General features: G+C 40.5%; 1 protein-coding gene across 1 annotated transcript in view; it reads right to left on the bottom strand.

Annotated features, from left to right (window-relative positions):
* Window positions 1–350: 350 nt before the first annotated feature.
* ACYP2 (acylphosphatase 2) overlaps window positions 351–16,390 on the bottom strand; it is a 46,371-nt gene continuing 30,331 nt past the window's right edge. The window contains exon 4 of the mRNA XM_042809159.1: window positions 351–943. Coding sequence (XP_042665093.1) covers window positions 829–943 — 115 coding nt within the window. The 3' untranslated portion in view covers window positions 351–828. The remainder of the gene's footprint in view (window positions 944–16,390) is intronic.

Raw genomic sequence — 16,390 nt, 5'->3', positions numbered from 1 at the left:
ACGTGAGTGAGATCCCACAATTGCAAAGATCCAATGTTTATTGCATACACACGACTCAAGTTTCTCAAGACCATGTAAGGATTTGATGTGATGAATGTGGGAGCATCCTGTTGAACCCGATTCATATAAGTGGATGAGCAAACACTTGTGCAATAAAGACAATAACTGAAACTATCAGTTAATCTCAGAAAAATCATAAAGGAAAGACTGAAATATCCTTTACAGTTGGCATGGATTTAAACCATAAGCAGCCAAGGAAAAAACAGTTGAGACAGTGCATTTCATCATCTTGTTCCAAGAAGTATCTGCATCACCATCATTTCAAACCAGAGGTAACTGAACCACGTTAGTTTGAAGCAATGTACATTTATTTTTAATTACTGTTCTATCACAGGTAACATGATCTATAATACAGAGGTATTAGAATAGATCTAAGAATTCCAGTTCTGTAAGCTATGCTTTTTTTGTGAGATTACAAATAGTAGAGCATGAGTTCATGGCTTATGAATCATTTACAGTGTAAAGATTAGATTTCATGTGATTGTATGTAACAAATCTCCATGTACACAAATAATCACTGATACATTTAACCATTAATCTGACTTACAGTTTGCAATAAATTAGATATTGGCATTTCAGATATTAAGTACTGACAATCATGTTGTGAAATACCTAATGCAGCAACTAAGAGTTCTTACTTCATGTGAACAGGAACAACTTATCTCAAGTATAGAAAGCATCCAAGTGCTCTGGTGAATTTTTAAGGAGGCACAGAAAATATCATGCAGTAGAAACATCACTGTTTTGCACTCAGTGATGTTTTGTCTATTAGTATCTAGTACTAAATCCTGAGAAATCAAGCTTGGGAATCTCCTTTTCATTAGAAAAGTTTGTTCTGTCTATGCGAGAACTCGGGCTTCCAACTTTACTCAGCCAGGATTTCCTGCAAGAAAAATAAAAGGATTAGCATGCAATGAACTGTATATATGTGGTGCTCTTACTCTTTATGCTCTTACTCTGCTTTCCCTTTTAAAAAGCCATAAGGAATAGTCTAATAACGAGGAAACTACCCCAGATATGCTTAATTTTCTCCTTTAAAAGAACAAACTATTTAAAAGAATAACTATCAACATTTCAAAACGTGCTATAGAACATTACATAAAAATACACCTGGCAGAAAAGGCAAAAGCATAATTATTTTAATAACCTCATTTAAGCATATATAATAGCTTTAAAGTAGGCATACTAGTTTTGCAAATTAATACTATACTTTTAGCAAGGAAATAAAAGTCATTCATCATTGATTAAAAATTAAGAAAAAAATCTAGCAACTAAAAGAACTAAAAGAAACAAACTGAAATCAAAATGAGACATTCAGAGCCAGCAAAAAAATAAAGCAAACAAAATTCCAGTACATAAAGCGATATTAAATTATTACATCTAACACTGAAAAATTAAAAAATGTGAGAGAAAAGAATGCTTGTGTTAAATTCAGTAACTTTTGCATGCATTTCCATTACAATTCAATCTAATTCAGCAAGTGCCTGCTTTTTTCTTCCAGAGCATACCAGAAAATTTGTATTGAATACAAATTATAATGAGGCAATTGAGTGTGAAAGCAGAGGGTATGATGGCTGCTCCTCCCTGCACACCATCTTCCTATCCTGCAGCAACTGGGACTGAGGTATAGGAGTGATAAGCTCCTGGTGACAGAAGCAGGTGCACAGACATTTGAAGTGCAACAGACAACACCTGCCTTTTTATAAGTGCCTTCATGAAAACACACTCTCTTCTGTTGTATTGATATCTGAGAGACACGTAAGTATTCTGCTGTACAAAACTGCATGTATTCCCATACAAGTGATACTTTTTATGATGATAAATTGCTATAGGCACATACTTGCAATTAGTTTTAAATTACAAACATACATTTAAATTCTCACTTAAGAGCATAAAAACTGTTTTACATTTAATTCACCCCTGGCAAAATCACGCTGAAGATCATAAAATGCAGCCTTCTTGCAACAAGACATGACAACTGTGTATTCCAGTTACTTCTCTTAAGTCAAAAAATGCAAATACCCAGTATCAAAATGTATCTGATTAGAGACCCTATACGTGATAATGATTTCATACTTTTTCTGACACACAATGTTACACCACTAAAAAAGACCAGAAACTATAAGAACTGAGTCATTTTCCCCAAACTGTGCTATTGCTGTGTAAGGTTAGCTTTATCACTAGCATGGATCAGTCCAAAGTTTGCTTTCAGAACCTATACAACTAACCTCGTTCTTGAAACTGTACACAGGGTCTGGAATATGAAGATGTATGCACCCTTATGTATCCAAGAGGTAAGAAAGCAGGCATACCGAGCACTCACATACTTTGAAATACAATCGTAGGAGTAAGTTTCATGGATTACAGACTTGCAGAGAAAAGGACACTGTGAGCCCTCCCCCCTGTGATTGCTAAAAAGGAGGCTCCATATGTAAACACTCTCTAAAAACCACGAATTGCAGATGGATATCTCATGTTCAAGATGAATTACCTGTGATAAGCTTTGGTCTACAATTGGTACCAGCAATTCAAATCGGTAAATACATCAGATGTTTACACATCTTCACATCTCTCCTTCTTTCCTTCTTCTTGTAAACAACATGCCTGCTTGTCCCTTCAGATCTGACATGCCCAACACATAGATTGCAGGCCACATATGGCCCAGCCCAGCTCGTCCTGCAGCCACCCTCTGTCCTGTGCCATCATGGTGGTGGTTCTCACTGAGCAGCTCATCCAACAGCCACACAAGGTTGATGGGCACTGCACAGGTTGAAACCAGGGCACATCATGGTGGTGGTTCTCACTGAGCAGCTCATCCAACAGCCATACAAGGTTGATGGGCACTGCACAGGTTGAAACCAGGGCACAGGGAGGGTGCAGTGCTGTACTGATGCCAGCGTTGGCAAATCATGTTACGCATTCTGATGCACTGGCTAAATACAGGAGAGAAAAATATACAGTTGTGCTTTCTGTGTTGATACAGGAAATGACATCGTTTGCCTGGATTTGAGCAAAGCATTGGACACTGCCTTGCATGACATCCTGGTTGCCAAATCAGAGAAAAATGGATTTGATGGATGGACCACTCACTGTATAAGGAATGATTGGATGGTTGCACAGCTGTAGTCAATGGTTCAGTGTCCATGTGGAGATGGGTGATGAGTGCTGCTCCTCAGGGATCAGTGCTGGGACCGGTGTTACTTAACATCTTTAGTATCTCATGCAACATGGACAGTGAAATCGAGTGCATCCTCTGCAAGTCTGCAGGTGACACCAAGCTGTGTGGTGCAGTCAACAAATGAGAGGGAAGGAATGCCATCCTGAGGGATCTGGCCCATGACAAAGTTCAACAAGGCCAAGTGCAAGGTCTTGCATCCAGATCAGGGCAAACCCAGGCACAGATACAGGCTGGGCAAGGAATGGCTTGAGAGCAGTCTGAGGAGAAGGATTTGGGAGTATTGATAGATAGATAAACAGACTCAACATGAGGCAGCAATGTGCACTTTCTGCCCAGGCAGCCAACCATATCCTGGGTTGCATCAAGAGAAGTGTGACCAACAGGGCAAGGGAGGTGATTCTGAGCCTGCTCTCCTGAGACCCCACCTGGAGTACTGTGTCCAGTTCTGGTGCCCCCAAAATACAAGGATGTTGGAGCAGATCCAGAAGAGGGCCACAGAGATGATCAGAGGGCTGGAGCACCTCTCCTACAAGGACAGGCTGAGAGGGCTGGGACTCTTCAGCCTCAAGAAGGCTTCAAGATCTAAAAGCGACCTGCCAGTACCTGAAGGGGCCTACAGGAAAGCAGGGGAGGACTTTTTATACGTGCATGTAGTGACAGGACAAGAGGAAATGGTTTTAAACTGTCAGAGAGTAAATTTAGACTAGATATTAAGAAGACATTCTTTACTGTAAAGGTGGTGAGACACTGAACAGGCTGCCCAGCGAGGTTGCAAATGTCCCCTCCCTGGAAGCATTCAAAGCCAGGCTGGATGGGGCCGTGAGCAACCTGGTCTAGAGGAAGGTGTCCCTGCCTATAGCAGGGGGTTGGAACTAGATGACCTAGAAGATTCCTTCCAACCCAATCCATTCTATGATTCTAGGAATTTGAGAGAATGTTTCAAGATTGCAAAAACAAAAAAAAAATCAACAAAAATCAATTTTTTATATATCTGTGACTCCATTGTCAGCCAACATAAATACATTACCTGTGAATTTTCAAATGGAATATAGAGAATTGCAATCAGAAATTCAATGCAAAAATCCGATCATGTCTCTCTACTTATAAGAGTCCTCTTACCAGAGAAAAACATTCTTCACAATCTGCCTCATTCATGTCACTGCTTTCCAGCAGAAGGTACGTTTGTAAACAACTGTTTTCAAGGATGAAGTACAGGAAGAGTACAATGTCATCAAAAACCTCTGACAAACACATGAGAGCTTGCAGAGAATTGCAACCACAGCCACTGAACCAGCCTGATGATTATCACAAAAGCAGTGTCAACTATCCCAATGGTTTTAAGGATTTGTTGCTCTTTTTTTTATGTTTGTTCAGAATCAAAATAAATTTGGTTACTTACACACAATAACTGTATATTTTGTAAGGGCTGTTCTGAAAGTAGTCCTTCCTATTTCATGATGTTGCTGTACAACATCAGAGACCAGACGTCAGCGCTACAGCAGTAGATGTTGCACCTTCCCTCTAATATTCTGTTCCATGTCGTTACTGTATAGCAGATGGCAACAGAGGGGCAGTCTGACATGTGGTGTCTGACACGGAAGTATGGATGAAATAAAGATGTGTGAGTGAATTCCTCCACGTGGCAAATAGGTCACCAGTGGCATTTGCTGACACTTGCTAAACATTGACAGAAACCAAACGATGGACAGGAGCACTCAGTAGTGTGTTTCAGCAGTGGTGAAAGCAGTGTGAAAGATTATCCATGTTCTGCAGAGCCATGCATAGCTGTTACATCAGGAAATGAACAGGGCTTCAATCAGACCAAGGGGAATTTGTATTCTCTATCGCTGTATTTCTCTATCAGTGACTTTCTCTGTGGTCATCAAGGATATTGCCCAAAACATTTTAAAAATACAATCTGCACACAAGGAAGATTACTTTTAAATTCAACTGTATCATGGCTTAGAAGACTTTTAAAACCCATTCTGATAAATAAATAAATATTGATAGAGAAACAAAGAAGGTTGCACGTGGCTTGCAGAGAACAGTGCATAAACATTTTCTCATCCAGGAGTCTGATTTTTACATGAACTATGACTGCAGGATTTTGGAGCCACACGAGATACAGATGCACCCAGAAGAGTCTTTGGAGGTACCACAGCTCACATGACCCACCTGCTTCAACACTTTATCTCGGGTAGCAGAACAAGCTGGCTGTGATCTCTCAGGGATCTGATTTCTACCAAGGATCAAGGATCCCCGTCTCTTCATTCACGGCATCTGCAGAGCTGCCTGGCAAACGCACCCAGCCCAACTGGTTGATTGCTGCTCAGCCCCTCACACTGCTGTGCAAACTGCTTCTGCCCCAGTGACAGCAGCAGCTCCATGTCCAGGTGGAGCCTTCTTCCTTCCTCCTCCTTCAACACCAGGCTAACTTTCAGGCAATAGGCACCAACTCCCAACATCTCCATGTTTTGGTCACCACAGGACACTGTTAGAATGGCACCACCTAATGAAGTCAGCCTTTGGTTCCGAGCCCTACACAAACCATTCTGTGAGCAACGGCTCCCATCCAAAGAACCAAAGGGCCGTCCTCTGAAGATGTAGTCTGGTCACTGTCCTTCCCAAAAACAGCAGGAGCCAAAGGGAGAAAAGATGCTCTGAAGCAGCTGAAAGTAGGGCTGCCCCTTTCCTCTTCACTTGAAGGTAGGTGCTGAACACTCTCAGAGAGCTTGCTCTGTCAAACAGTGTTAGCGTGCTCTTTGCACAAGTAGTTGTTTCAATGGAAATAAATTGCAGGCATTACTTTCAGAGTTACCTACATATATGCAGCCCAAGACAATTCTTCTTCCCTCAGTGCAGCCCAGGCAGGCAAAAAAGCTGGACACCCCAGTTTTAGATGAAACATTTTCTAGTAAAAAGCGTAACAAGGGAAGAAGCAAAAACATGAGTGACACAGGAGACTACAACTTTGAGTTTGAGTCCTAAGAGAGCCAGATGTCTCAACATACAGAAAAGAACCTAGTAACACACTAGCTAAAACGTTATATCAGGAAAAACTTGAAAAGGCCCCTACACAGCAGAAAAATCCCTAAGATAGCTGGATATCCTTCCTCCCCCCCCCCAAAAAAAAAAAAAAGAATATATCTGAAATAGGGAATCACTTAAAACAGAAGCTTCTCTGAGCTACCTTTAGATTAATCTGATACCCACCAGAGAACAGACTTTTCACCCCTCTTCTCACTTAAAGATGAGCCTGTCTTGGACAAAATCAGAAGTACTACCTCCTTTGCCTAGCCTTCATAACTGTATGTAACTGAGAGCATGGCTGCTCCCAATTCCCGTGTTCCACTGCATGAAGAAAATAACCTTCCAGCCTGCATACAGCAGTCAGCTCCATCATCTCACGTGGAGAAGGATCAAGTGAGAATGATGAAAGCTCAGTTAGAACAATCTAGCTCCACTGATACATTACAGGATGCACGTATTGTGTTCCCTACCTTATGCAGAATACAGGAAAGAAAGAGCTACAGAACTGCTCTCTAGTGGAATTCGCATGGCTGTATGGGCTCAGTTGTTTGCTGAGATGCTGATATTTTGCACTTACTTCACTGATCTTTCCTCATGTCTGCATGAGACAGACCGTTCACTGAACACCAGGAAGCAATTATTTTTTAACCAGGAAAGAAAGCAGGAAACCAGTATTCGCTGCAAGTAGCATGCAGTTATTGTAATTGTTTCTTCATTTATCTGCAGATGAGAAAATTTCCAGTATTTTTAATGGTTTTAAGCTGTTTTAGTTTTCATTACCATGCAGATCACTAGACCTGAATTAAGATAAGGCTCCACATCCTTCTATTGCTTCACTCAGCCTTCATTTCCTTTCACACACACTGTGAATTTCAGACCACCCAGCACGTAGAAAAGATGAGCTACAATCACTAGCATTAGGAATGTCAGCTCACCATTTATAGCATTCACTTGGAAACCAACTGCTGCTACCCACTTCTGTTCAGGAGTGAGAAAAACACAAACCACCTCACTTGCCACATGGGATCAGCCTGAATTGAATGAGGACATTCCTTTAAACTTCTCTGTAAGAGCATGGTATACAGCTTACTTTCCAATAAATATTCCAATGGACATATTTCTGAAGTAATGCTGTTTCAGGTTGGAAGAAGAGCTAATCTCCAAATAACTGTTTCCTACTGTACTATTTCTTGGTTATTACATGTCAGCACAACTTCTCTGGGTCACATTCTGTTCTCAATTCAAAGCCATGTCGGTTGTACAGGATGAACAGATGCCTTTAATCAGTTTTACAAACCTTACAACTTCCCTGTCCCAAGGAGAAGACCAGCACCAGCTCAGCAGACCCAGGATGAGCCCTGGGCTCTCCCCACTGCAGCTGCTGCTCATCTTCACATTCATGGTGGTTTATTCCTAGGAGTTGAAGGAACAGTAGGATCTGCCCCTTTTATCCTCTTATTAACAAAAATGAACCTGGCACAGCAACTTGTTACCCAGGCAACCAAGATCTTTCCTTTCCACATGCTTGGAAAACAACATCTGAAGGGCTGGTTCTGCATCACCCTCGCCTTGCTCTCTGCAGACACCGCTGGCTGTATGTGCTACTGGATGCATGCACGTCTTTCTGTAACCTAAGGCACACCTGCAGACCTGGGATCTTGGTACTGGGGCTCCACTCGCTCACACACTCAACCAGACATCCTGTCAAGCACCACTCTCTAGAAATACTATTTACTGAGCTTTCTTCCCTCTGCCATATAATACAATAGCAGCACAGCCATAAAAACCACTGGGCTTTGAATATCACAGCCAGCAGATCAACTGATTTCCCTGAATGAGATTTTTTTAAATCCAAATGCTATAAAACAGATTTCTTCAAGTAAATGCTTTCTAATGCAACTTTCTCTAAGCAAATTTCTTTCCTACTTTAATACGGAAAAATAAACCCTGCTGCAGGAAGGAAGAGGCCTCCTGTGATTTCAGCAGTACAGGTGTGAGAGCAGTGGGAGGAACGACACCTACTGCACATCACTTTGATGAGATGGGGCACGGTACTAGAAAGAACCTGCCATCCTCTGTGTGGGTGTGACTAGGAAGGAAAAAGAGAATCTGATGGAAGTGATGGGTGCCCTCAATGGCGCCTTATGAAGCCTCACACTTGAATTCTGAACTTGAATTCTGACTCAAAAGGAAACAGTATAAGAGCTTAGAAATAGGATATGTGGCTTTTTACCTCCTGTCTTCTACTTAAAGTCCATATTTGATCATTCAGGGAGTCACAGCTGCTTACAATTGACAGAAAACAACAGTATTACACAAGTTCCTAGTCTCCACACCTGAAAAGACCACCACAGCTGGTATTAACAACATTGCTGTGAGCCAGCTCAGAGGTTAAGGGGAGAAGCTTTTGCAAAAATGAATTTGGGGTAAGATTTTTTTTTTTTTAAACGACAGTCATTATTCAAGAAAAAAAATAATAAAAAAAAAATCAATGACCTCTCCAGAGCTAATATCATAACACCTTCCATTAGCACCATGTCATTCACGAGGAAAAAGAATGCACTGAGGGTTGGTGCGTGCCAGCCGAGTACCGAAATGAACAATGCATTTTCCCTTTGCCTGACTCTGTATGGAATCAGGATGCTCCCATGGGAACTCATTTTTAGTACAGACGAGTTTGACTTTTTGAATACAATGGAGATTGCAGCATTTTACAGTGCCTGAAGCACTAGAAATGGACCCAGAGAGTGACCCATGGACACAATTTAGATATATGTTTGTTTCTCTTCATCTTAACCACAGCATTACTTAGAGTAGAACAAGAGAATGCATGCTTTAATTAGAGAGAGAATAAAGGCATTAAAGTGTTTACGCTTTATTTCCCTTTGTTTAGGATAAAACATCTGAGAGAATGTTGCTTTTTGAAGACAGTATTTACATCTGCGACAGTATATAAACTAGGGCTGCAAATATTTATGAAATACCTCCAAAATGTTGTTGTATCCTATAACAGTACTGTCAAGTTTTCATAAGCCCTGACATTTAAAAGTTTGCAGAAGAGAAATGCAGATTTCTTTTTCATTGCTGCCTGCGTTTGGCCTTTTGGAAGAAGTGGAAATCACAGCTTTCTCTGCAATCTGAAGGGCTAGGGACATTAAGTATAAAGGCTTTTTGTTTATTAAGAGTGAAACTGACATACAGGTAAGGTTTCTTGAAGCTGGTATAGTAGAGGGGTCTCGCAGCTCATAGATCAGTGCAGAGCCATTCTATTTCCCCCACACCTCTATCCCTGCTTCTGGAGCCTAACAGTACAAGAGCAATCTAGAAAGAAAATTTATGGGGTTTGATGTTCACATGGTAAAAAATAGTAGGAAGGTAATAAAAACATTAAGTGTTTGAAAAATATTGTTCTGTTTGACACAATGTGAATCCTTACACGGCCTAAAAAAAGTCCCACAAAAACAAAGCAAAATAAACAAAGTACACTTAGCATTTTAAGTTTAGCAAAACCAGTCAAGGTAGAGAAAACAATCTGAAACAAGAAAATAGAAAGATTCTGGGAAGACTTGCAAACATTTTGGTGCAGGAGAGAGTCAAAAGGATTCAATCAGAGCAGTCAGATTTCTCCCATTGACCTGCATACACTGCTCCTTGTAATTTTTATATTTATTTTTACTTGTTTTTTCCAACTCTCAAAAATAGGCTCTAGCTTGGGGTAAAACGTGAAAGCTGCCTGACCTGAAATGGAGCTGCCACTGGAGCTCTGCTACAGGGTGCCTCTGCTGCCATGGAAACTGCTGCACTCCCCCCTGGGAAATCGCATCAGGAGATTTTTAAACTCTTGTGCTTCCTGCTCGATGAAACACCAAAAATAATGCTGGCAGCAGCCCATACACTGGGTCAGGATTGAAGGGACGCAATTAAGTGTACGTCCACACCTTTTGCATATGCATACCTGCAAGAGGAAGGAGGAAATGGAGAACAAGCAGAGGGGACTTTCAACAAGCGTACCTCGATGACCCCACCACAGTCCACCAGCAAACCAAAGGGACAGGTTGCTTCAGAGCACTGAAGCCCAAAAAAAAGGAAGGAAAAAACCCACCCGTAGTCTAAGGATATGGGCCAAGAAGTGGGTGGGCTAGAAATGAAGGAACCTGCTGAGGCGTAGGTGTGGTGCTCCAGAATAGAACGGAAGCCTGTGGGCACGAGGAAGGCTGCGCTGCTGCTCCTGCTTACTAGCTGCTCTGCACATCACAGCAGCCATTTCTTGTCCCTTTGGATATTCAGCAGAAGTTCTCCAACTGTTTTAGAAAGGGGAGAAAAAGATACTTCATCAAGTGTTTGACTTCATATTTATAAACACAGCTGACAGATGAAAGTTATGAATGTGTTGATATTTCTTCCTTTCTGTCCAACCCTGCTGCACACAAGGCCAGCATTTTTTCTAGAGAACACATGGTCCGAGTTTCTTCGAGGTACTCCTTGAAAGTCAAGTTGGCAGCAAGGACAAATTGTCAGAATCCAGCAGGTTAATGATGTGAGCTGGCTGTGACGATGTCAAAAAAGCTTCAAAAACATATTTGGTATCACATTTTTATTTATAAACCTGAGAAAAGTGACTTGAATGCTAATGTTCATCACATACTGTGGGCCATCAGGAAATGTTTGCTTTTCGTGTCACTACGAGCTTTGCACTTTCAACTCTTTGCATCTCAAACTTGGACTTGAAGATCCTTTCCACTCTAAGTAAGTCTGTGAAATTTGTTATCCTACTTTGTTATCTGATCTGTGTAAGGTGTCTTCACCTCTGAAAGGGGAGGAAAGATCTCCAAGTGAATGAAACAGAGCCTGAAGATATTTTTTTTGTAATGTGCAGTGAAAACAGAACCTTCCCACCCATTATTTCAATTAACTTGAAATAGAAAATAAAGATTTACTTACAGACATGCAGTAAGTCCATTTTTATAAAAATTAGGAGAATCTCTTCATTCAAAACAAGTTGGTAAGTTATATTTGGTTACTTTTCAAAAAAAAAATCTCAGAAAGCTACTCAACAATGTAGAAATTTCAACAACAAGGAAGAAGTAGATGACAAAACAAGCCAAATTAGCCATTCCAGTAATTCAAAATAGCTTTTATGTCCTACTGTGCTACAGAAAGTGCAAGACAAAAGCTAGCTTCCTGTTAGGCTCATGTCCTATCTTCCCAAAGCAATTAAAAGAAGCAGAGATGAAGAAGCCAAAAGGCCTATTATTTTTCCCTTGTAATATGCCTGCCTCCTACAGGGTAAGATTTGGCTCACAAGGCAGACTGAGTAAAAATTTTGGCTAATCCTCCTCTATTGCAGAGAATGCGATCAAAAATGACTTCTAACAAACAAGCTACTAAATCAAAGACAACAAGGACTTTAAATGAGGAACTGTTGCTGTTACCATACCAGTTCATGGCTCTTTAGACAAGCTAGTTCTGTAAAGCTTGGCAACTGGTTAGTAGCCATAACCCATATGAGCATTCAAGCAGATGGCTGTACTGGAGTTGAGCAAGGAGTAAAGTACCATTGACTCAGAGCATTAAATTTATATCTTCAATTTATAAACCCTAACCTTAGGCATTTCAAGGAGCTACTGGAGGACCACAGAGTCATCATACAGCCCAACTCAACAGTTTCATTGACCTGGTAAATAAAGTACAACAGTCACTACAGTAAAGAGCTCAGTTACAGACACGTAGTCAGAATTCACACCAAACCAAGATGCACTCAGAATCCAGAACCTTGACTCCATGTTCTACCATGGTCTTTACTCCACAAGAACAACTTGTGGCTTCCAGGACCCCAGAGATGCCCTTGAGGTGAACTCAGCACGGTATGTTTACAAGGAAGGTAATTATTAGTACATTCCAAGTATAACACACAGAAACAACAGCCCCTGTAAATAAAGTCCCCTTTGTAATTGGTAACATTTGTTACCATAAATTAGGATTTGTTGATGTATAATTTTTCGTTTCTACAAAGAACAGAAATAGAAGATGCACTTAAAACCAGCCATATACTTCCTGCAGGCCAGCCTGCCTCCCCTTTGTGCCTTGAGGTAAATGTGCTGAAGTAGCAAACTGCCTTAGACAGCAAAGAAGGGCTGAGCCTCTAGCAGGCATGTCAACCCTCACCAAAGGGAGAAACCCTTTCACCTTCAAGCATACCTCTTTATGGCCATTTTCTTATGACTTCAAACACATTAAAAACATGGTTCCCAAAAGACCTAATATTTTGTTTTTCTCTACGGGCTTCACAAGTTCCATAAATTCACCATTTCACTTAAGGACACTTTGGTTTTAAGATGACAAAGGCTGTCCTCACAGGTGAGAGTAAAACACACCGACTAAAGAAGCCTTTCAAGTCATCCTCCCAAACAACCCCAGCAGAAGATATGTATCAGCTGAGCACTTCAATGTAAGACAAAGAATAGCTCTCAACTGCACTTTGTTTCCTACAGATGTACATGATGCAAAACTGATCTGTAACATCAGTTGTTCGGTTTCTACTTTTCATTAATATCATCAGAACATCCATAGGAAATAAAGACCTATTCATGTGAGATGTGGCAGTGCTGCAGGCACTCCTACAGCAAAAGTCCATTCCTGTGGTCTATAAACTGTCATCATGAATATACTCACTTAGTAGAAATAAACACACATTTAACATCAAAGCTCCAAGCTATTTGAGAAGGCAATCGGAGCATGAATACATTTTTGGTTCAGTGTTTCTTTAACAAAATTAAACAAGGCTTTTAATATTATTGAAATATAATCTGATTCACATTCTTCGCTATTCAACATTTCCTGTGCTGCAGGACTTGGTATTTTTATTAAATCTGGTTCTTGAACTATTGCTTTAGAAATGTTTTCCTGTTTATTGGCAACAGGGTTGAAATAAATCAAGAAGCACATTTCTTTTTTCAGAAAAGTTCCTGACAAAAAAATAAAACCAGGTAACTTAGAACTTTCTATCAGCTCCTCGAAGCACCGACGGCACTTAAAGTTGCCATTTATAAAAAGCAAACCAGCAGATTTACCAATTTTTCATTATAACAGCAAGCTTGATCTTCCTTTTTAATCTTGCCACTAGTTTTAGACATCTTTGGGGAACGGAGCTAGATGATCTTCAAGGTCCTTTCCAACCCAAGCCATTCTATGAACTTTTTCCTGTTGTCTCATTAGAGTCTGTTACTCCTTGGCATTACAACTACCTTTTTTTTTTTTTTTAAGTATTGAAACCTTCAGATTTCCAGAACTACAAGAGCAGATTTCTACTTCAGACAGTGTCTCATTTCTATCAAAGGCAATGGGAAGACTTTTAGTGAAGGCAGTGAAAAAGACTTGACTAATTTCCAGAACTATGACTACAAGAAATAACTGTTAATATAAAAAGGCCTAAATCAAGGTTTTTAAAAATGGATGGACACATAGTTAGGAGTATTCCCTCTAAACAGGTATTGTTAATTACTAAGGAGCACCTTGTCCTGTGCCAAGTTTTATTCTTCCAGCTGCTTCATGCAATGTAGGCTGACAAAAGAAAGAAGCATTGGGCCAATTGTGAAGGAAAAGGTGTTTTGGATCACCAGGTTAACAGGCCCAGAAAACAGTGTGACATTTAATCAGCAGTAAAAGCTAGGGAAAGTCAGCCTTTTATTTTATATGCGTATATACATATATATATATAAAATAAAGTTTATCAGTTCAAGAGCACAGTGCAGGCAATGCTACCTTGCTGCTGTGCTGCAAATGAGGACTGTAACAGCAGGGTAAGAGTAACACAACATTTTATTAATATACAGTGTTCTACTTTGAAATACCTGGTAAGAACAGAACTGCTAGCAAAGAATATCCTCCAAAACTCGTGTCTTCCCAGATTTTCATCTTTCTCTCAAGCTTCAGGGGCTGTTAAAAAGTATCAAGCATCTGATTTGCCTTCTGTAATTTCTGCTGTTTCTTTCCCATTTCCCCCCTTGATTTTATTTTGCCTGATAGTTAAAGCAGGCGAATCTGTTTCTGATCACTTTCAGACCGTAGCTTGCTGCAATGACTATAAAGGTCTTGTAATCTGATTTAAGAACTTAAACCTAGAAAAACAGTGATTTCTTTAAGAGGCAATTTTATCAACATTCAAGTACATGTTTCATTAACATGCTTGACAAAACTTATGTTTTGGAACTAATTCTCGGTGCTTCATTACTGCAGGAAAGGGTGAGTACTGAAATCTACCAGCCTACTCATGATTTACACCCTGGAATAAGTTGTTCTCCTTTGCAGAGCTTGTGTGCACTCTACAGGGCTTCCTAATGAAATTAAGGGACCTGGGATATGTTGCTGCTATAATGAGGGATGCTACGATGCATTCTGTGTCCTTGTTGGCTTCAATCCTTTTCTGTCATGGTCACAGAATGACAGTGATTCGCCTGTTTGCAGGTTTCAACTCTTTCCTTGTAATGTGAACAATGCCTGACATTCAACTGTGACAACACACACATTAGAAATGCATTCAAGACTGGAGTTACTAGGTCCTCATATCAGAGAAATAAATTATACATAGAACAGCTAACTTCAAGGACTCATTTCCAAATAATCTTGGAATTATTTGGTGCTTCCAGTGACAAGGATTTTCAAAGGCTCAGAGTTGAAAAGCTGACATTCAAGACTCTCATAACACTCTCAAGCACTTGGAATTAAAAAATGTGATCACCCATGTCTGTTTGGCCATTTATAAATGCAGAGAATAAACGTTTCTCCTGTTTTACAACACTAAGACCTTGTAACCAAAATAGCAAAATCAACAGTTTAGGGTGAAGCATTACAAAAGCTCACAAACATCACTACTGTAAGACTGGGGGGAAAGTCCTCTAAAAATAACCATTTCAAGAAAACTCATGTCAGAGCAGCTCAGGTCATCATGCACTTCATGAAATCCAGGGTATATTCCAGCTTACTTACTGCACAGATGAACAGACCGAACACTCTGTAAAAGTTTATCAGTTAAATATGAACTTCAAGTTACAGCAGCTGCAGCAAAACCTGGGATATAATTTACAGCAAATAAAAACAGTGACCAAACCAGATATGATTCCAGATGGACACTATAAGCCTCCAGCAGTTTGAACATCCCTCTTGAGGAACTGGAGCATCCACTGTGAGACAAGATGATTGATTTAAGAATAATGATGATAGTATGTCAAATTCCAACTGTAGGTAAAAGATCATGAAGCAGCTCTGTGCACATCACTACTGCAAGTCACATTCCAAGGTCTCAAACTGGGCATCAGGTAAAAAAAAACGATGACTGAAAAGCCTGGTCTAAATGACTTCACAGGTGGCAAGTTCTAGCAGTGGCAGAAAAAGCCACATTTCAAAGCAGTGCTCAAAGGATCTTAGTTGGTCACCCATCTTTGCTTCCCACCTTATTCACTGATAAGACTGGTGAAAACAAAAGGCATGAACAGAAAATACAAACCCCATTAACACACAGAGCCTGCTTTCTCCAAACCAGCTGGCTCCAGACAAGGCTGTCGCCTCAAGCATAAAAAAGTGGTTTGTGATACTGAGGCTAAAATTGCTTACAAACAGCAAGTTACAATTTAATAAGCAAGTTCCAGACAAACACTCAACTGCACAGCTTGCTTCTGACCCTACAAGCTGTATTGGTGGTAGCATGCATCTCATTTAGGAGCAACTGCATCTCTGCTAAGAGTCCTTTCCTACCACATTTATATTGGATGCTGCACTTTCTACTTGCAAGTCCTCTTGGGAGTAATGCAGTCTGCCATGCCAAAGCACTCTCTATAGAAGGGCAGCCCAACTGTGCAACTCTTACCTTGCAAAAATCAGTATAATTTTTTCCCATGGCAGAAATAGAATTTCACCCTTTATAATCCCAACAAGTAGGTTGGATCACTATTTTTCACAGAGTCATAGAATGGTTGGAGTTGGAAGGGACCTGAAGGATCATTTTGTTCCAACTCCCTGCCAGATGAAGCACTAGACCAGGCTGCCCAGGGCCCCATCCAACCCAGCCCTCAACACCCCCAGGGATGGGGCATCCACAGCATCTCTGAGCAGCCTGTGCCACCACTT

Source organism: Centrocercus urophasianus, unplaced genomic scaffold (assembly GCF_019232065.1).
Source record: "Centrocercus urophasianus isolate 14NV4802_14NV808 unplaced genomic scaffold, USGS_Curo_1.0 seq_10, whole genome shotgun sequence".
Classification (NCBI taxonomy): Eukaryota; Metazoa; Chordata; class Aves; order Galliformes; family Phasianidae; genus Centrocercus; species Centrocercus urophasianus.
Note: the sequence above shows the minus strand (reverse complement) of the source record. Positions and strands in the feature narration are given on the sequence as shown.